General features: G+C 44.0%; 1 protein-coding gene across 2 annotated transcripts in view; it reads right to left on the bottom strand.

The window, feature by feature from the left end:
* Positions 1-1,132: 1,132 nt before the first annotated feature.
* Positions 1,133-22,123, bottom strand: part of LOC142213734 (solute carrier family 66 member 2-like) — a 68,904-nt gene continuing 47,913 nt past the window's right edge. For both annotated transcript variants that reach the window (XM_075282192.1, XM_075282191.1), the window contains 2 exons: positions 19,627-19,843; positions 1,133-4,056 (listed from right to left, as the gene is read on the bottom strand). In XM_075282192.1, the coding sequence (XP_075138293.1) occupies positions 3,882-4,056; positions 19,627-19,843 (392 nt within the window). In that variant the 3' untranslated portion in view covers positions 1,133-3,881. The remainder of the gene's footprint in view (positions 4,057-19,626; positions 19,844-22,123) is intronic.

The following is a 22,123-nucleotide window of genomic DNA, read 5'->3' on the forward strand; positions in this document are numbered from 1 at the left end:
AAGGAACATGATCTATCTTGCTGCGGATTCCACGGCTGAGTTAACCGCGGCGACCACGGCTCGAGACACGCTCCTGTTTAGGCCCATTCATTCGGGTCTAATCAGGAGCGGGATGTTGTGATGGAATGCTGATGCACTGCATCGGCATCCCGTCGCAGATAGCTGCGCCAAAAAACCACACAGCGGAAAACTTTTTCGCCGTGTGAACGAACCCTGACACTGAGGGATATGCCCCAAGCCACTGGAGCGGCTTTCAGGAGGAGTAATGGATAACCAACTAGGATATCCTGTGAGTAGGACAGCCAAGTGTCCATTACCAGGATACTGCTATTCTGCCCTGGAAACAACATCAATAATGCAGTTTTGAGGCCACAGAGTAAAGCTTGAACCTATCTGAAGTAAGTTCATATAATTTCTGTTCATGTAATTTCCATATAGCAAATATAAGATAACATGGTATCGTATGTTCCTTATCTATAGTCAGGATAGAATCAAGCCACAATTCTGGATCAAATTGCACCAAAAAAATAGTGCACTTTCTGTGCTCCAGGTTTTTTACACATTTTAGACACTCAGGGCTAATGTATTAAATATTTCCATCAGTTTTCTGAAACAAAAATGTAACAAGTCACAACTAAATGTTTGTTCAGATCTAAGAAAAAGATGGTACAGCATTTTTCTATTACTAAGGGCTCGTTCACATCTGCGCCCGGCACTCCGTACTTCAGGTTTCCGTTTCCTGCATAAAACAGAGCAGGATACGAAAACCTGCAGGAGTCTTTCTCACCCATTCATTTGAATGGGTGAGAAAGCTGTCCGGCCATGAGCGTTTTGCGCTCTCCGCCACGAAACCGTTTTTTTTAAATCCAGACACAGAGTCGGCGATGCAGTACTCTGTGTCCGGATTACAAAATCCGGTTTCGCGGCGGAGAGCATAAAACGCTCACCACCGCTCACGGCCGGACCCGGTCTGTGCTTTCTGTCTTCTGGCATGCAGAAGACGGAAACCACAGAACGGAGACCAGAACGCAGGTGTGAACCTAGTGAACCTGGTCTATAGTCTCTCACTCTGCCAAATCAGTATCCCTGAGGATACTGAGGATGGCCCAATAGGCCGAAACAGCGCTGTCCATAGCTGGGAATCTGTTCCTTTTGGGACAGAAATACTGATTTGGCAATTAAATCCACATTATGATTAAAAAGACTTTATAACTGAGTCGTTCATGATGTTAAGGATGCTGCCCTCTATAGGGATCCTGGAGAACAGATTTGCATATTTTTTACCCAGAATCCCTAGTGGAGCAGGAATGAATTGTAAGTCTCCGTACTGCCTATGTAGGCAAACACTCTCCCTGATGTGTACGATTGTCCCCTGACCAAAATAAAATACAGTCACCCTGCACACGAGAGGATAAAACCGCATGGATAGTTCATCCAAAATGCCATAATATGTGGCAAGGGAGAGAAAAGTGACCCCAATGTCACTGGAAATTGCCATATTATACATATTATACAGTGTGGATGACTTTCTGGCCCTATTATACCTATATGGAAAATGCCAGGGTTTCCGTAGGTAGAATTGACATGCTGCATAACAGCTGCAGATATTTTTCTGCAATGTGTGGATGGGATTAGACAGAATCCCATCCAGTTTGCAGGTACTGTAAAATGCCACAGTTTTTGCCAAATCGCAGAGCTGTCTTAGACTAAGGCTCCACGTGGCATCCCGCAGCAAAAAAGCACTGTGGGAAAAACCACGGCGGCAACACATCATGGCTCTTCCTGCAGATCTTTAAACAGAAAGTTCACAGAGGTTTACTCCACGGACTTTCTGTTTCAATTATACATATGGGGAAACTGCTGGCGTTTCTATAGATATAATTGACATGTTGCGATTTCCAAAACCGTGCTGGCTTTGGAAATCACGGCATGTCCGCAGTGCAGTTTTTCTTGCAGCATTTCCGCCGTGAGCAAATTGCTGCATTTACGCCACGTGGGGTCCCGGCCTTAAGTAGGTTCCCTTTAATTGGGCTCACCTGGCAAACTAATTATTACAGGTGTCTGAGACTGAGTTCAGTGATCCAAAGAGCCCTGAGACACAAGACCAGCCAGGAGTTTCATTGAAAAAAAAAAAATTAAACCTTTATGACACTTAAATCTGATTTGAATAATAATTAGGAACACGGTGTGCAAGGTTTACCTAACAGCCTCAGCAGACCTTGTATTGGAGTGCTGCTCTATACTCTATATTACTGGATTTCCTTGAGAGGTTGGTCAGTCCCACTCCAAACCTGCACCCATTTACCAATTGATGTGAGACTGTACTGCCTGGTGTTCATATGTTGAGTTCAGATGTAAATTCCTAAAAGCAAAGAAATCCATATTTGGGAAAGCATTGTGGATAAAAACAATGGACATTTCTTGCTACACAGAACAAGTCCAGTATGTGGTTAGCGCCTAGATTGGTGGCAATCCACATGGGTTCATTGTGGCAAGCACTGGTCCAATGGGAGAAGTGGTCCCCATGCCGAACGCCTGTTCTCCTTTCTGACACATTTGGAAAACAATAGTAGTTTTCCTCATGAGGGAATCCAGGTTAATCCGACAAATCTTATCAAATTACCGAGTTTTCCACACTACATAATACAGTCATTTCACTGCTATTTTTCATCCACCTAGCTACACTATTGGGCATTTTGGATTGACTATCATCCCTTTTTATCCACTAGTAAGCAGGCTGTGGTTTGTGTGTTATTAGGACAGTATTTAGTCTCTTTGCAATAAGAATATGTAGGAGCACGGTATCGTCTTTTTGCCTTGCCTTTTCCTTTCTTCTCTTTTACTCTTTTAGGGGCCCGCGAAACGCAAAAATATTCACAAACTATTTGTGTAAAATAAGTTAGAGAAAAGGGTAGGAAAGTTAGTCTGTCATTTTCAGTATGATGCACCAAATTTACCATACATAATGTGCCACTGTGCTAAATGTAGTACAGATGCTCCCTATCTAGAACTGAGGTCTATGAGAGAGTCTATGATAGAGAAACTATGTAGGGAGGGGAGTAGATAAGTTGTGACATCATCTATTGTCAGTGGTGAATGTAATGATGTCACAATGGGTGTTAGCTGTGACATTCTATTGTGCTCATATCAGTTTTGTGTGTGTGATGTAAATGTCATTGAAATGAAAACCCCCTACAGAATTACCAAGTGTAAGGCTGCTATCAGGCTATAGAGGAAATAGTAGGATATTGTACAATTAAAAAAACAAAAAGATAGGCAGTGGCATGGAAAATGAAAAATACAATCATCAAACATTCTTAAAAAAATATGTTGGTTTAGGCCATTTTGGTGACACATTCATTTTCCCCATAGTGTGTGTGCCTGAATGGACGGTCCACCTCTGACACCAAATAACAGGGCATTACCTTTCTGTACAATACTGACATCCCTGGAACCGTCTGTTCACATTGTCTCCCAGGTGAATCCTGACTTTATCTAGATCTCTTGTTTTCGTGTATAAAATACCACAAGGCAAACACATGAAATAAAATTGCTGTAGCTGGTGTCTGTTATAGTAGCATAAGCCTTTATCCAGTCCGTGGAGTAGGCCGGTGTGGGTCAGAAATGGCTGTCTTAAAGAAGAAACCCCTTCTGCGTATCCAGGGTGCAAAGGGAGCAAGGGATGTATAAGATTACAAGTATCGATGTGTGGTGGGTAGTAGAGTGTATATCAGGGGCCCATTTTCATTTTTCTATATGGGCCCCTGCTCCTTCTTGTACTGCAAAGAATACAAGTCACCCAATGCAGCACTCTTTGGGCTCCAGCTTCAGTTCTTGTGGCCCTAGGCCATGTGTCCCATCCTTTGGAGATTGACAGCCTCTTAGCCAAACTTGACATGGGGTTGCTGGTTGTAGTACCAGACTTGGAAGAGAATGAGCATGTCCAGGCAGATCTGCAGGGCTCCACATAGCCAAAACTGAGCCGGGGTTGCCTTAATAATGAAGTACGAGGTCTTAAAGCAGTCGCCCGCCGTCCACAGCACGACCATCTTCACACTAATGAGAAGAGATACAAGACAGAAAGCATGAGATGAATGTCCATGGACCCACACTGATCTCTAATAAGAGGTAGGCACGACCCATTTCACCCGCTAAATGCCCATCCATCTCCTTGCTTAGGGCAGGTGCTGCCTTTACCATTCACCTTGACAAATAATAGTCCAATTTATTGTCTGTCAGCACCAAGGCTATCCAAGTGTGGGCCCCAGGGCCACTGCACTGCTCATAAGTACTGTAATGATCACTGAATCACAGTGTTCTATTAATAGCTATGGAGGCTGAAGCCATGAAACCTGGGAAAGGAATCAATCTCAGTTAGGCTAGATTCACACAAGTGAACCAGTTATTGAATGGGTGAATCAGGTCCATTTGCACTGCTGCACATACTTGAGAAACACAGTGAAATGAATAGAGCCTTAAAGCTCTCCTCCAGGACTCCACAGATCAGTCCACATTGCTAAGCATATTGTTATATTGTCTCCATGTACTGTATAAATACTGCACTGTAGCAATCCTTCCACCTGGAATGGAACTAAAGAACTGTTCATCCAGGGCTTCTGTTTCATGAATACAATGCAGGAGCTGCACTGAAGACAAACTCTTGTTCATCCTGAGCTGCTTGAATGATGAACAGGGTGAATACCATCACATGCACAATGTTGTCAGCTTATCTGTGCGTTCAGGTATAGACTGAATAAATATGGGATACGGTTCCTCAAGTCACTGTATTATAAAAATATAATAGAAGCTCAAAGCTGTTACTGTGCACACAGTGTTGGCCCAATAACACAAAGCATATGCTGCATCCATGCGGTGAAGAACACAATGTCAGAGCAGTCGCTTCCCGTAGTACGCTAAATCAAAGTGATGGTAATGGGCCTGTGCATATTCAGTGCGGCTCTCGCCCTCCAGAAATCATTAATGACTTTCTAAGTGTTCTGGAAAGACTTTATACTCAAGTTTTTAATGGTGGAGATCTATGATATAGCTGCGAGAGGGGGGTCCTGTAGATATGACTGCCTGTATTGATCACAAAAATTAATGTATAATGGTGTTGGGCAAACTGATCCTCCTGCAGCCTCAGCAGATGGCTGTGTTCTGAGGGGCCCTGGTTCTTAGAGAAGCTCTTCACAGTGTCATTACACCAAGTGACCACTGGGGCCTGTTCCAGAACCCAGGGGATGTGAGAAACGCAGTTTGTTATATTTACTGACATCTCCTCTATTATACTCAGAGAGTCTGAAGAGACCACTGATTCCTACTAGGGAGATATCAGTGTTCAAGTAGAAATCCTTTTCTACTTTTAAAGGAATTCTATCATTAAATCCAATATTTTACTACTAACATTTAGGAATAGCCTTAAGAAAGGCTATTCTTCTGCTACCTTTAGAAGTCTTCTCCATGCCGCTATTCAGTAGATATTTCTGGTTTTCGTTGTTATGCAAATGAGTTTTCTCGCAGCAATGGGGGCGCTCCCCTGTGCCTCTTGAAAACTCTCCATCGCCGCCTCCATCTTCTACTGGCATGCCTCTTCATCGCATCTTCTGCAATGTCTTCTTCTGGCGCTGGTGTCTTTGGGATCTAAATCCCAGGTATGCGCAATCCACTCTGCCATTGGGCAGAGCTGACTGCGCATGTTTGCAGCCATTTTCTTATGGCCGCTTATACGAGCGTATTGTGCATGCAGTATGCTCGAGTAAGCGGCCACAAGAAATTGGCCACACAAACATACGCAGTTGGCTCTGCCCAAAGCCAGATGGCAGAGTGGACTGCGCATATCTGGGATTTAGATCCCGAAGACACCAGCCCCGGAAGAAGACATTGCAGAGGACACGCCATGTGCAGTGTATGGGTCAGTAAAAGTGGCACAATATCCGTGTGTCATCACTGACCCAGACAGAGATTAATGGACCAAGCTGCAAATACAGACAGGTATAGGACCTACTCCATATTTTATGGCTTTTCAAATATGGCCCACAAAAACTACAGCTGTGTGTATAGATCCATGGAAATGAATGATCCGCAATTGCAGATAAAAATTATGGTCGTGCGCATCAGTGGTATGTGTATATACAAAGTGGAGCAGGTCAGGGAAAAATGCTCTCTGTCTGCCGGGAAACATCCAGTTTATGGTTTTATGAAATCTTCGTTGAACAGACAGAGGAAGGGGGTGTGATGACTATGAACTATCTGCAGTGTCCAGTAGAAACACAGCTTTAGGGTGCATTCACACTGAGTAAACGCTACTTGTAAATTTTGCTATCCCATTGACTTCAATGACATTTTACAGGCGTATTTTTACAGGCGTATTTTTTACAGGCGTATTTTTACACTTGTAAAAAAATATCATAGAAGTCAATGGGATAGCAAAATTTACAAGTGTAATTTTACTCTACAAAATAAGCTAGCGTTAACTCAGTTTGAATGCACCCTTACAAGGCAAAAAAAAAAAAGTGATCCCTCTTTCCCAGATAAAGATAAGGCCTGGCTCTCCCACCTCAGAGAGTAAGAGAAGGGGGCACCCTGGCAGAGTGGTGTTGCTAAACACAAGCCTTAAGAGACCATGATACCTTAATAACTGATATTACATTTGCGGATGCCAGCTGAGCGCTGGGTGTGTCCATTTCCATCTGAAGATTCTCCAAGTTATTGGGACAAAAGGCTCTTACGTATTTTTCTGCATTTCTCCAATTTATTTTAAGGCTGTTTGCAATTTTGTGTTATTTTGTTATAGTTTCTGGTGTATGGTTACTTTCTATTGCTCTATGAACCCATTATCCTTTGAAGTGTGTTTGTGTCTGACTGTTGGTGACCAACATGTATATGTGATGGCGGCATGTATTTAGGGTGCATATACTATGTTGAGGTGCAACTTACACTCAGTTTGCAGCCTGAGTGAGGGGTGAGTGCTAGATTGAGTGAGTGGAGTAAGTTGACCTCTGACAGACACATCTGCATCACATGCTAGGACGGCACGTACATGACAGAAACCTTAACCCGAACTTCTGCAATTGGTTAAACTGCTGCAGTGTAATATTTTAGGAGACAGGAGACAAGAAAAAACAATGACAAGATATCACTTTGCAGCAGTTTAACCAGTTGCATAAGTTTGGGTCAATTCTGCTATATCTGTTTGTATACCTGTAATCCTTTTTCTGAACTAATAACTTATAACTAATAGAGATGAGCGAGTACAGTTCGGATCAGCCGATCTGAACAGCACGCTTGCATAGAAATGAATGGACGTAGCCGGCACGCGGGGGGTTAAGCGGCCAGCCGCCATCAAAGCGGAAGTACCAGGTGCATCCATTCATTTCTATGGAACGTGCTGTTCGGATCGGCTGAACCGAACAGTACTCGCTCATCTCTAATAACTAAACTATTTACTCCAAATAGAATTTCTGTAGTACGTTCCTGCTACACTCTTGCCATATTACAGCTATACAAATTAGTTTAAAATCAGCTGCATGAACGCTTCCACATCAGGAGTTTCGGGTCCCTTGTCTATCCGACTTTTGGCAAGTAGGCTACATTCTCAGTGATGTCGCCACTACTCTCTTGTGAATGGTAAGTGCAACTCTCAGTAAGCTCCATTCACAACTACACCATGTGCAGAATTATTAGGCAAGTTGTATTTGAGAGGATTCTTTTTATTATTCTTCAACAACCATGTTCTCAATCAACTCAAAAGACTCATAAATATCAAAGCTTAATATTTTTGGAAGTTGGAGTGTTTTTTTTTTGTTTTTTTTTTAGATTTGGCTATCTTAGGAGGATATCTGTTTGTGTAGGTAACTATTACTGTGCAGAATTATTAGGCAACTTAATAAAAAACAAATCTATACCCATCTCACTTGTTTATAAACCAATATAACACCACAAAATTTAGAAATAAATATTTCTGACATTCAAAAACAAACAAACAAAAAATCAGTGACCAATATAGCCTCCTTTCTTTACGATGACACTCATAAGCCTTCCATCCATAGATTCTGTCAGTTACTTGATCTGTTTACGATCCACGTTGCGTGCAGCAGCCACCACAGCCTCCCAGACACTGTTCCGAGAGGTGGACTGTTTTCCCTCCCTGTAGATCTCACATTTTTTGAGGGACCACAGGTTCTCTATGGGGTTGAGCTCAGGTGAACAAGGGGGCCATGTCATTATTTTTTCTTCTTTTAGACCTTTACTGGCCAGCCATGCTGTGGAGTATTTGGATGCATGTGATGGAGCATTGTCTTGCATGAAAATCATGTTTTTCTTGAACGATACCGACTTCTTCCTGTACCACTGCTTGAAGAAGGTGTCTTCCAGAAACTGGCAGTAGGTCTGGGAGTTGAGCTTCATTCCATCCTCAACCCGAAAAGGTCCCACAAGTTCATCTTTGATGATACCAGCCCATACCAGAACCCCACCTCCACCTTGCTGGCATCTGAGTCAGAGTGGAGCTCTCTGCCCTTTACTGATCCAGCCTCAGGCCCATCCATCTGGCCCATCAAGAGTTACTCTCATTTCATCAGCCCATAAAACCTTAGAAAAATCAGTCTTAAGGGCCACATGGTGGCTCAGTGGTTAGCACTGCAGCTTTGCAGCGCTGGAGTCCTGGTGTTCAAATCCCACCAAGGGCAAAAAACCATCTGCAAGGAGTTTGTATGTTCTCCCCGTGTTTGCATGGATTTCCATCCCATATTCCAAAAAGACATACTGATAGGGAAAAAATGTACTTTGTGGGCTCACAATCTACATTTAAAAAAAAAATAAATCAGTCTTAAGATATTTCTTGGCCCAGTCTTGACGTTTTATCTTATGTTTCTTGTTCAAAAGTGGTCATTTTTCAGCCTTCCTTACCTTGGCCAGGTTCCTGAATATTGTATACCTTGTGTTTTTTGATACTCCAGTAACGTTGCAGCAAAACTGGTTGCAAATGGCATCTTGGCAGCTTCACGCTTGATTTTCCTCAATTCATGGGCAGTTATTTTGTGCCTTTTTTTTTTTTATCAACGCGCTTCTTGCAATCCTGTTGGCTATTTGCCATGAAACGCTTGATTGTTCGGTGATCACGCTTCAAAAGTTTTGTAATTTCAAGACTGCTGCATCCCTCTGCAAGACATCTCACAATTTTTGATTTTTCAGAGTCCGTCAAATCTCTCTTCTGACCCTTTTCGGCAAAGGAAAGGCAGTTGCCTAATAATTAAGCACACCTTATATAGGGTGTTGATGTAATTAAACCACACCCCTCCTTATTACAGAAATGCAAATCACCTGATTTACATAATTGGTAGTTGGCTTTCAAGCCTATACAGCTTGGAGTAGGACAACATGTATAAAAATACATGTGATCAAAATACTCATTTGCCTAATAATTCTGCACACAGTGTACGGGAGTTCCAAAACCGCCAAATATGTGTGCTGGGAGTTGTAGTTTCACAATAGCTGGTGTGCTGACCATTGTTTAGCCCTGCTTTAGTAAATGGACAGGCTGCATTCTCAGTGATGTAACTGCTGCTCTCTAGTCAATGGATAGGCTGCATTCTCGCTACTGTCACAGTCGCTCTCTAGTGAATGGATAGGCTGCATTCTCAGTGATGTCACTGTTGCTCTCTAGTGAATGGATAGGTGGCATTCTCGGTGACGTCACTGCTGCATTCTCGGTAATGTCACTGCCTCTCTCTAGTGAATGGATAGGCTGCATTTTCAGTGATGTCACTACTGCTCTCTAGTGAGTGGATAGGCTGCATTCTCAGTCAGGGCCGCCGATAGGCCAGTACTACTGCTACTGACGTCAGGGGCCCGGAAATTTTAAAATGGGGGGGGCCCGGGCCCCCTGGCGCCGGCAGCAGTCATTATATGTCCTGTTTCCTGTTTCTGAGTTGACGCGGCTGAAGCGAGGAGCTGACACAGGTCAGCTCCTCGCTTCGCCGCTGCCGCCTGTCTCGCTGACACATATGCGGCTGAAGCGAGGAGCTGACCTGTGTCAGCTCCTCACTTCGCCGCTGCCGCCTCTCTCGGTGACACATATGAGGCTGAGCCGGAACCCGGGTTCCGGCTCAGCCTCATATATGTCACCGAGAGAGGCGGCAGCGGCGAAGTGAGGAGCTGACACAGGTCAGCTCCTCGCTTCAGCCGCATACATGTCAGCGTCAGGGAGAGAGGCGGCAGCGGCGAGGCGAGGAGCTGACACATGTCAGCTCCTCGCTTCAGCCGCATATGTGTCAGCGAGAGAGACACCCAGCGGCGAAGCGTGGAGCTGACCCGTGTCAGCTCCTTCCTTCAGCCGCATGTGTCAGCGAGAGAGACGCGCAGAGAGCGGCGAGGGAGCGGAGGAGAAGGTAAGTTTAATGGGGAGGTGGAACGTGAATCTGGGGGCAGATGAAAGAGAGGACGGCATGACACTGTGGGGACATGAATCTGGGGGCAGATGAAAGAGAGGACGGAATGACACTGGGGCAGATGAAGGAGGGGACGGCATGACACTGTGGGGACATGAATCTCGGGGCAGAGATGGAGAGGACATGAATCTGGGGGCAGAGATGTGGGGACATGAATCTGGGGGCAGACATGGAGAGGACATGAATCTTGTGGCAGAGATGGAGGGACATGAATCGGGGCAGAGATGGAGGGGGGACATGAATCTGGGGGGACATGAATCTGGGGGCAGAGATGGAGCGGACATGAATCTGGGGGCAGAGATGTAGGGGGGACATGAATCTGGGGGGACATGAATCTGGGGGCAGAGATGGAGGGAACATAAAACTGGGGGCAGAGATGTGGGGACATGAATCTAGGGGCAGAGATGGAAGGGGGACATGAAACTGGGGGCAGATGAAGGGTGTATATGAAACTGGGGGAGAGATAGAGGGGGGACATATAATTTACAGGTGACTGTAGGAGGATTATACTGTGTGCGGGCACATGAAAAATTAACGAGTGGGCGAAGTCAACACAAAAGTGGGCGGGGCTAAATTTGCTGCGGCGCGCTAAGCGCGCCACACATTTTGTCCCTCTTTTAGTTCTTCAAAAGTTGGGAGGTATGGAGATGGGGGGACATGAATCTGGGGGCAGAGATGGAGGGACATGAATCTGTGGGCAGAAATGTGGGGACATGAATCTGGGGGCAGAGATGGAGGGGACATGAATCTGGGGGCAGAGATGGAGGGGACATGAATCTGGGGGCAGATGAAGCTAGGGGAGAGACGGAGGGGGACATATAATTTACGGGTGACTGTAGGAGGATTATACAGTGTGCGGGCAAATGGAAAATTAATGAGTGGGCGGAGTCAACATAACAGTGGGTGGGGCTAAATTTCCCGCGGCGCGCAAAGCAAAAATGGGAGGGGGGGCCCAGACACTTAGGCTGTATGGGGCCCCAAAATTCCTGATGGCGGCCCTGTTCTCAGTGATGTCATTGCTGCTCTCTAGTTAATGGATAGGCAGCATTCTCAGTGGTGTCACCACTACTCTCTAGTGAATAGACTCTCGTCCACTACAATTTTGAGTTCCCACTTAATACTGCAGAAGAAGTAAATAAAAACTACAGTGCATAGTCTCACGTGTCTTGTTTATCCATGTGGATCATACACAGATAGTCCTAGCGGTCACCATCAGTCACAGTCTAAATATTTCAGATATGTCTCTGAGACTGATAAACTCTGAGGTTAAAGGAGGTTTCCCAGTCTCGCCTTCCACAAAGTTTAATTATCCATGGGCTACATGGTTATACCCCCAGGCAGGGTTACAAATCAATGAGAAGTGCATGCAGCCAACATTAAAGAATGCCATCTGATTTTGTATGCCACATTTATTCCTTATTCATATTTATGTGCTAAAAAATGACATTTATTACTCTTCGCCTCGTAAATGTGTCAGTAGAGATCTGCCTGCAGCGAAAGCATAAAATAAATGATGTCATTTGTGTGTGCTCCCTACACAGTGTTTTGCTTTGGCACAATAGATGGCGAATGCCTGCATGACTTCATACAATTGTGTCCTTAATTCTCCTCGGCTGGTTGGAATAAGCGGCGTCTCATTACCCTAGGGACGACTGACATGAATGGACCCGAGTTCTGTGTTTTCAGGAGACGTTTAGAAGCAATTCACTGAAAATATATGTTTTATGTATGTCTCATTATGACCCTCCTAAAGGAACACGAGAACTAGAACTGAATGCCAAAAGTAAACAAGAAATCTAGTTGCCCTCACTCTTTGAAGGTATGGAGCATTTTCTACATGATCCTGAGATAGTCCTATAGCATGTATATAGGAGGACATGGCTGAGTAACTGGGAAACACAGAGATTTCCTTATATTTTTCTCAGTTTTATATGGTACTAGCAGGAGGACCCAGCTTTACACGGGTATGTTTCATTTTTTGTTTGTGTAGTGGCCCCATAAGAATTGTCCAGTTTTGCACTGGTGTATTTTGCATATTGTTTGTGTGTGTGTGTCCATAAGCATCTCATTTTGAATATCAGTGAAAAACCTGCGATCGGTTGTTATGGAGACCTGGAGTAAAGCTGTGTGTATGTGACCTTGAGTAACAGTGTCATCCACAGCGCCCTGCCCCTTTAATGCTGACATAAAGCACTGAAGAAAAATGGCTGGGTTGCTATGGAAACTTGGAGTAAAAGTCTAATATGTAGTACTCTGTGCAGAGCCGTGTATCTAATCTTCCAGTGTGTGGTATTGTGTGCAGTGGTGCTTATCTAATCCTCTGGCGTGTGGAATTGTGTGAAGGTGCGTGTATCTAATCCTCTGGCACTTGGTAATTTGTGCATAAGCGCGTATCTAATCCTCTGGCTTGTGGTACTGTGTGTAGTCATGCGTATTTAATCCTCTGGTGTGTGGTACTGTGTGCTGACTTGTGTATCTAATCCTCCAGTGTGAGGTATTGCGTGCATATGCGCGTATCTAATCCTCTGGCATGTTGTACTGTGTGCAGACGCGTGTATGTAACCTTCCCTGTGTGGTATTGTGCGCAATAGCATCTATCTAATCCTTTGGCGTGTGGTATTGTGTGCAGTGGCGCGTATCTAATCTTCCATTGTGTAGTATTGTGTAAAGACATACGTATCTAATCCTCCGGCGTGTGGAAGTGTGCACAGATGTGCGTATCTAATCCTCTGGCTTGTGGTACTGTGTGTAGTCATGCGTATTTAATCCTCTGGAGTGTGGTACTGTGTGCTGACTTGTGTATCTAATCCTCCAGTATGAGGTATTGTGTGCATATGTGCGTATCTAATCCTCTGGCATGTGATACTGTGTGCTGACTTACAGTCCTATGAAAAAGTTTGGGCACCCCTATTAATCTTAATCATTTTTAGTTCTAAATATTTTGGTATTTGCAACAGCCATTTCAGTTTGATATATCTAATAACTGATGGACACAGTAATATTTCAGGATTGAAATGAGGTTTATTGTACTAACAGAAAATGCGCAATATGCATTAAACCAAAATTTGACCGGTGCAAAAGTATGGGCACCTCAACAGAAAAGTGACATTAATATTTAGTACATCCTCCTTTTGCAAAGATAACAGCCTCTAGTCGCTTCCTGTAGCTTTTAATCAGTTCCTGGATCCTGGATAAAGGTATTTTGGACAAACAATTCAAGTTCAGTTAAGTTAGATGGTCGCCGAGCATGGACAGCCCGCTTCAAATCATCCCACAGATGTTCAATGATATTCAGGTCTGGGGACTGGGATGGCCATTCCAGAACATTGTAATTGTTCCTCTGCATGAATGCCTGAGGATTTGGAGCGGTGTTTTGGATCATTGTCTTGCTGAAATATCCATCCCCGGCGTAACTTCAACTTCGTCACTGATTCTTGAACATTATTCTCAAGAATCTGCTGATACTGAGTGAAATCCATGCGACCCTCAACTTTAACAAGATTCCCGATGCCGGCATTGGCCACACAGCCCCAAAGCATGATGGAACCTCCACCAAATTTTACAGTGGGTAGCATGTGTTTTTCTTGGAATGCTGTTTCTTTTTGGACGCCATGCATAACGCCTTTTTTTATAACCAAACAACTCAATTTTTGTTTCCAAAATGAAGCTGCCTTGTCCAAATGTGCTTTTTCATACCTCAGGCAACTCTATTTGTGGCGTACGTACAGAAACGGCTTCTTTCTCATCACTCTCCCATACAGCTTCTATTTGTGCAAAGTGCGCTGTATAGTTGACCGATGCACAGTGACACCATCTGCAGCAAGATGATGCTGCAGCTCTTTGGAGGTGGTCTGTGGATTGTCCTTGACTGTTCTCACCATTCTTCTTCTCTGCCTTTCTGATATTTTTCTTGGCCTGCCACTTCTGGGCTTAACAAGAACTGTCCCTGTGGTCTTCCATTTCCTTACTGTGTTCCTCACAGTGGAAACTGACAGGTTAAATCTCTGAGACAGCTTTTTGTATCCTTCCGCTGAACAACTATGTTGAACAATCTTTGTTTTCAGATCATTTGAGAGTTGTTTTGAGTAGCCCATGATGCCACTCTTCAGAGGAGATTCAAATAGTAGAACAACTTGCAATTGGCCACCTTAAATACCTTTTCTCATGATTGGATACACCTGGCTATGAAGTTCAAAGCTCACTGAGGTTACAAAACCAATTTTGTGCTTCAGTAAGTCAGTAAAACGTAGTTAGGAGTATTCAAATCAATAAAATGATAAGGGTGCCCATACTTTTGCACCAGTCAAATTTTGGTTTAATGCATATTGCGCATTTTCTGTTAGTACAATAAACCTCATTTCAATCCTGAAATATTACTGTGTCCATCAGTTATTAGATATATCAAACTGAAATGGCTGTTGCAAACACCAAAATATTTAGAACTAAAAATGATTAAGATTAATAGGGGTGCCCAAACTTTTTCATAGGACTGTATGTATCTAATCCTCCAGCGTGTGTTATTGTGTGCAGACACACGTATCTAATCCTTTGGCGTGTCGTACTGTGTGCAGACGCGTGTATGTAACCTTCCCTGTGTGGTATTGTGCGCAATAGCATCTATCTAATCCTTTGGCGTGTGGTATTGTGTGCAGTGGCGTGTATCTAATCTTCCATTGTGTGGTATTGTGTAAAGACATACGTATCTAATCCTCCGGCGTGTGGAAGTGTGCACAGATGTGCGTATCTAATCCTGCGGCATGTGTAACTGTGTATACACGTACGTATCTAAACCTCCGGCGTGTGGTGCTGTGTGCTGACATGCGTATCTAACGTGTATCTAACCTTCCCCGTGTTGTATTGTGTGCAGTAGTGCGTATCTAATCTTCCACCGTGTGGTATTGTTTACAGTGGCACATATCTAATCCTCCATTGTGTGGTATTGTGTAAAGACGTGTGTATCTAATCCTCCAGCGTGTGGAACTGTGTGCAGACATGTGTATCAAATCCTGCAGCATGTGGTATTGTGTAAAGACGTGCGCATCTAATCCTGTGGCATGTGGTATTGTGTGCAGTGGCGCATATCTAATCGTCTGGCGTGTGGTATTGTGTGCAGATGTGCGTATCTAATCCTCCGGCCGGCGTGTGGTACTGTGTGAAGATGCGCGTATCTAATCCTCTGGTGTGTAATACTATTTGCTGACTTGTGTACCTAATCCTCCAGTGTGTGGTATTTTGTGTAGACGCATGTATCTAATCCTCTGGCATGTGGTACAATGTATTGAGGTGCATATCTAATCTTGTGGCGTGTGTAAATGTGTGCATTGGCACGTATCCAATCCTCCGGCGTGTGATATTGTGTGCAGTAGTGAATATCTAATCCTGTGGCATGTGGAACTGTGTGCAGATGTGCTTATCTAATCCTACTGCATGTGGTATTGTGTGCAGTGGTGCATATCTAATCCTCTGGCATGTGGTATTGTGTAAATATGTGCGTATCTAATTCTCCAGCGTGTGGTGCTGTGTGCATACAAACATATCTAATCCTCTGGTCAGCGTGTGGTACTATGTGCAGACGTGCGTATCTAATTCTCCAGCATGTGGTATTGTGTGCTGTGGCGCGTATCTAATCCTGCGGCGTATGGTATTGTGTGCAGTGGCGCGTATCCAATCCTCCGGCCTGTGGTATTGTGTGCAGATGCACGTATCTAATCCTCCGTCCAGCGTGTGGTACTGTGTGAAGATGCGCATATCTAATCCTCTGGTGTGTAATACAATTTGCTGACTTGTGTATCTAATCCTCCAGTGTGTGGTATTTTGTGTAGATGCATGTATCTAATCCTCTGGCATGTGGAACTATGTGCAGACGCACGTATCTAATCTTTTGGCGCATGGTACTTTGTGCAGACACGTGTATCTAATCCTCTGGCATGTAGAAATGTGAGCAGACGCGCGTATCTAATCCTCTGGCATGTGGAACTGCGCGCAGACGTGTATATCTAATCCTTTGGCTTGTGGAACTGTGTGCAGACACGTGTATCTAATCCTCTGACATATGATATTGTGCGCTGACCTGTGTATCTAATCCTCTGATGCGTGTATCTCAGCTTGGTTATCAGTGTTGGATTGTACATGTACAGTGACTGTGTGTATTGCAGTTGGAATATGAGTGAAAGACTTGCAGGTTTGTTTTGGCTAATGGGGGGTCAGGGTCTTGGGAAAGCTGTATCTCCAGAACAGTACGTCCGAGTGAGTTGGGTTCTCATCTTAAACCTTCCCGGAGTATTCACCTGAAGTATCTGTGTGCCAAATTTGGTGAAGATCGGTCCAGTCGTTTGGTCGCGCATAAAGAACAGACAGACAGAAATTCATTTTTATAAGATAGAGAGATATAAAGCACAAACAGTCCATGGGAAGAGACGAGCTGAAGGACAAAAGAACCCGGAATATACATTTTTTTGCTAATTTTCTGTGTCTAATTTTCCTTTAACCCCTTCCCGACATCTGTTTTACAAATGACTGTTTGATGGTCGTTGCAAAAATGATCGTCACATGGCAGTTTTTGACATTCTTGTCAAAGGCCACTTTCGCACAACCAAGTCTTGCACATGACTCTCAGTGTGTGTGCTGGATTTACTGGCCTCAACAATATACAGAGAGACAAACTACTAGCATTATATTTACCTATGATGTAAGGTGTCTCTGCCTCCCCGTGACATAACATACAGTACATGGATAACAAACGGATGTAAAAATGGACAGGTTTACGGAAAATTGATTCTTCATCTGCTTTTAATGTCCATTTTCTTCAACGTTCATATGCATGAGGCCTAAGGCTCCGTTCCCATGGAGTAACGCGCCGCGCATTCAGACACGTATACACGTGTCAGAGTGTGAGCACTCAAAACAGATCCCATTCACTTCAATGTGTGCCAGCTCACGCGCACTACACATTGAAATTAATAGGTTAAAAAGCCTCCCATTGATTTCAATGAGTAGCGCCCGTAAGCCGGCACACATTGAAGTGAATGGAATCTGTTTTGAGCACTCATACTCTGACACGTGTATACATGTCTGAATGCGCGGCGCATTACTCCGTGGGAATGGAGCCTAAGTCTCCAGGCAGTACGGGAATAGTTTTGGATAGGGTTGAGCCGATCTTGAGATTTCAGGATCGTTTTTAAAATCCGATTTCCAATCATTTTCCATTCGATCCCAATGCAAGTCAATGGAATTTTTTTAATAATCTGAGATCAGAATTTAAAAACGATCCTATTCACTACACAGCATGGAGTCTAAAAATTGAACTCTTTAATTGCTAGAATCCACGCTGTGAATGATTTAAAAAAATCATCTGGCTACTTAGTCCCCCCTGCTGTCCACTTACCTGCACTGATCGCTGGTCCGGTTCCCGCTGTTCTCGGTCCTCCTCTCACCTCGCTGCCCCCGCCTCCCAGGTTACGCTAGGTTCACACTAGCGTTCTCCTGTCCGTTCTGAGCTTTCCGTCTTCTGCATGCCAGAAGTCGGAAAGCTCAGACCGGGTCCAGCCGTGAGCGGCGGTGAGCGTTTTAGGCTCTCCGCCGCGAAACCGGATTTTTTTATCCGGACACAGAGTACTGCATGTCCGACTCTGTGTCTGGATTATAAAACCCGGTTTCACGGCGGAGAGCCTAAAACGCTCACCGCCGCTCACGGCCGGACATCTCTCTCACCCATTCAAATGAATGGGTGAGAGAGAATCCTGCAGGTTTCCATCTCCTGCCTCTGTTTTAGGCAGGAAACGGAAACCTGAACTACGGAGACCCGAACGCTGATGTGAACGAGCCCTGAGTGTTACAGACCTAGGAAATAGGCGGGGCTTATGTCTTAGGAGAATGTGGGCGGGTACAAGGCCCTGCCTTCTTCCTAGGTCTGTAACACTAACCTGGAGGCAAGAAGAGGACTGAGAACAACGGGGACCGGACCAGCAATCTGTGCAGGTAAGTGTTAGCTACTAGAGATGTTAGCTAGTTTCCCATTAGAATGAATGGACGCAGCCGGCGCGCAGGGGGTTAAGCTGTGAAAAGGCTGTGTGCCGGCTGCATACTTTCATTCCTATGGGACCTAGCTAACATCGTTAGCGTTTCCCACAATGCTTGGCCAGTAGCAAAGCATTGTGGGAAATAACCTCCAACCTTGATCCCACCTAAAAAGGGACTGGAATTCCGATCGCGATCGTGAAATTTACTCGATCGCTGATTGGAATCTGATCTTTTCCGATCCCGATCGCTCAATCCTAGTATTGGATTTTCATAAATCTCCTTCTTTCAGGATGAAATTTGCTGGGACCAAATTCAGGACAAATTAAATGCAGCTGGCAGGTGTGGATACAGAGACTGGTTGTCAGCAGAAATAGATGGAAAGGCTATTACTGTAGTGTAAAGTGTGTGGATCTTATGTCTGATCACAGTGTGGTTATATCACTATTATATTCAGTGATGTCAATAACAGAAGGCAGGGCTATTACAACCTCTCAGACATGATATAGAGACAGGTTTTCATGAGTAATAGATGGGATATCCATTACTGCAGTATAAACGGTGTTGATATTAAGTCTAATCACAATGTAATTGTATTAGTATTTATTGATGTCACTAACAGATGGCAGGGCTGTGACAACCGCTCATACATGATATAGAGACTGGTTGTCAGTAGTAATAGACGGAATATCTGTTACTGTAGTATAAGGTGTGTGGATCTCATGTCTGATCCCAATGTAGTTATATCACTATTATAGTAAGTGATCGCAGTAACAGGAATTGGATATATGACCACCTGTCAACAATGATTCAGAGGCTGGTTGTTAGCAGTAATAAATGTAATAATGACATTATTGATAGATTTGACTAATCCATATGAAGAATAGAAAATCCACAGAGGTCGGTTGCCAGACATAAGAATGGTTTCCTTACATTTGCTATGTCTAACTATTAGTCTTAAATATTATGGGTTGGACCCATCACATTCCTGCTAAATCTAAGGTTAAAGAATCCATTTACTAAAAATAGTAATGCAGCAGCTCCCCCTAGTGGCCACTTCTCCATAGAAAAACAAAGGGAAATTTTATGCTGCGGTATTTACAATGAGGTTCAATGCAGATTCTCAGACATAACGTAGCAGTATTTGGACAATGTTTCTTACCTCATCCCCCGTGTGGACTTATTCCTGAGGTTCTGCAGCAGCTGAGGGATTCCTAACATTGCCTCAGTCAGGAGAGCAACTAAACCGAGACCCTCCACAAAGATGGGGAAATCTAGAAGGATGTAAGTGAAGAGAGCCCCTAGGATTGTCAGTGACAGGCAGAATTGCAGATAATCCTCAAAGTGGCTCCACTTCCAGAAGTAAGCAAGATCAAAATCTGTAAAAACAAGTGTGAAGGTTAGAACCTGGACTTGCCTAAGAACTGCTCCTATTTTGGCTATATTACCCCCTACCACACACAATGAGGGTCCTTGCAGCTCTGCACTGCCAAATAGCTGAAGCGATCATTCACAGTAAATAGTAAACGTACTTCCATGTTATTTATTGGCCGCCAGACATAGTGGAATGATTCAATTGCTGGACACAGTTCCTCTCCTAAAAGACCATATAGGAGCTAGCCATGCAAAATAACACAAGTCATGCTCTGTCTGTATCTATTATAGTATAGAATATTTTACTATAATAAAGTTTTTTTTTCCTTTCAGATTGGAGATCATTCTTTGGACCAGTAATTGGCCCATCCCTACAGTAATGGCCTCCCTGCGAGGAGGTAAAGCATGCCGTGTCCAGCAGTCGCTCGCGGGAGATGCAGATTTTGGCCAATTAAACCTGATTTGTGAGAATCATCAGGAAAGTAAAAACACAAAGAGGAAAACTGCTGAAAATATCCTTCACAGCGCAGAAAACTTCACCCCTAGAATATGGAGAGGGATGATCTTCCATGTTTCTAGGCACCTGAGAAAGAGCAGAAGCTGAATCCATATCTGCAAACGATATAACCTAAAACCCTATTGTCCAGTGTAACAGAAGTGCAAAGAAACTACAGCCTATGAAACTAACCGATGGGAACAACTGCACTCAGCAAACCTGCCCATCCAGGTGCAGTACATAGAGGCAGTATGAAAGTAGTACTAGTCTGGTGCATAGGGTGAGTATTATAGTAGCTATAATCTTCTACATAGGAATCCCTACATAGGCCCCACATTGCGGAAACGCAGCTATTTTTGTTGCAGATTTTGCTGGTTCTTTTGAGCCAAAGTCAGGAGTGGATTTAACAGCAGGGAAATGTCTAAGCGATTCCTTTATATTTTCCATTCCTTACACTCTTAACTTTGGCTCAAAACACTGAAGCAAAATTTGAAACAAAAATCTCTGGGCCTTTAGCCTTATAGCAGTTATATTGTTATAGGAAATATAGGAGACAGTATTATACCGTTTTCCTCTGACAATAAGATGGTGTTTCATATTTTTTTCTCCAACAAAAAAAAAAGTTAGGGCTCATTTTCAGGGTGGTCTTATTTTTTAGGCACCAGACAAATTTTGTAAAATGGTCAGGGTTAGTAACCCCAACCCTAATTTACATTCACATTTGATGGTGCAGGGTCAGTGGGTCTTAAACAAACTGGCACTCTCTCTAAACACTTTGTGTGGCAATGGCACCGTGCCGCTCTATCTTCAATCCTTTACGCTCTCCTTTACACTAAGGGGAAGGTGATGTAGTGGAGTGACTGCGTCTGTGGGAGTGAGCAGGGGTGGCACCTGGCAACTGGTCACATAGATAGCCAAGCCCACAATATAGAAGTGTCCAGGAAGCAGGACCCAGGTGGCGGCACTCAGAAGGTGGACTCTGGCGTGAGGTAGAAGGGCACTTGTCCAAGATGGTTGGGCTAATATTTCAAACCTAATCCAAAAACTCAAGTTTATTTTTGGGTACGGCTTATTTTGGAGCAACAAGGTAGTAGCTGGTAATGGTGAATAGTTAGATCACCATCTCTGCATATGTTGTTTTTTGGTTGTATGGTCAATCCCAGCACACATATCATATAAAATGCTGCAGTCAAGCAGGTCAAGAGCAGCTTTATTTGCGTTCAGGAAAAATCCGAACACAATGCAAAATGTTGACACGTTTCAAGTGAACACTGTCTTAGGCTGCGGGAAGAACCACTGCATGAACACATTGCGGTTCTTTCCACAGCGCCTTTAAGAGAAAGTTCACAGATTTTTCTTCTGCGGACTTTCTCTTAACATTATATCTACGGGAAAGCCGCCGGCGTTTCCGTAGAAATAATTGACATGCTGCGATTTGCAAAGCCGCAACGGCTGTGCAATTGCAGCGTGTCCGTGCTGCGATCTTTTCCGCAAAGTGGGGATGGGATTCACATGAATCCCATCCACTTTGCCTGCACTGTACAACGCCATGATTTTTCCCCGCAGCGTCTCCGCTATGGGCAAATCGCTGCGTTTCCGGTCCGTGGGGCCCCGGCCTAACACTGTGTTCAGCAGAATTTTGTGTTGTTATCATTTTATCCTGAAAATAAAATTGGCAAATAAAGCCAAGAGACCTGTTGAATATTTATATTCTTGTACATAGGAAGCAGTATTATAGTAGTTATACAATTGTACATACAGACAGTATTTTAATTGTTATATTGTTGTA

This window comes from Leptodactylus fuscus, chromosome 7, assembly GCF_031893055.1.
Source record: "Leptodactylus fuscus isolate aLepFus1 chromosome 7, aLepFus1.hap2, whole genome shotgun sequence".
Classification (NCBI taxonomy): Eukaryota; Metazoa; Chordata; class Amphibia; order Anura; family Leptodactylidae; genus Leptodactylus; species Leptodactylus fuscus.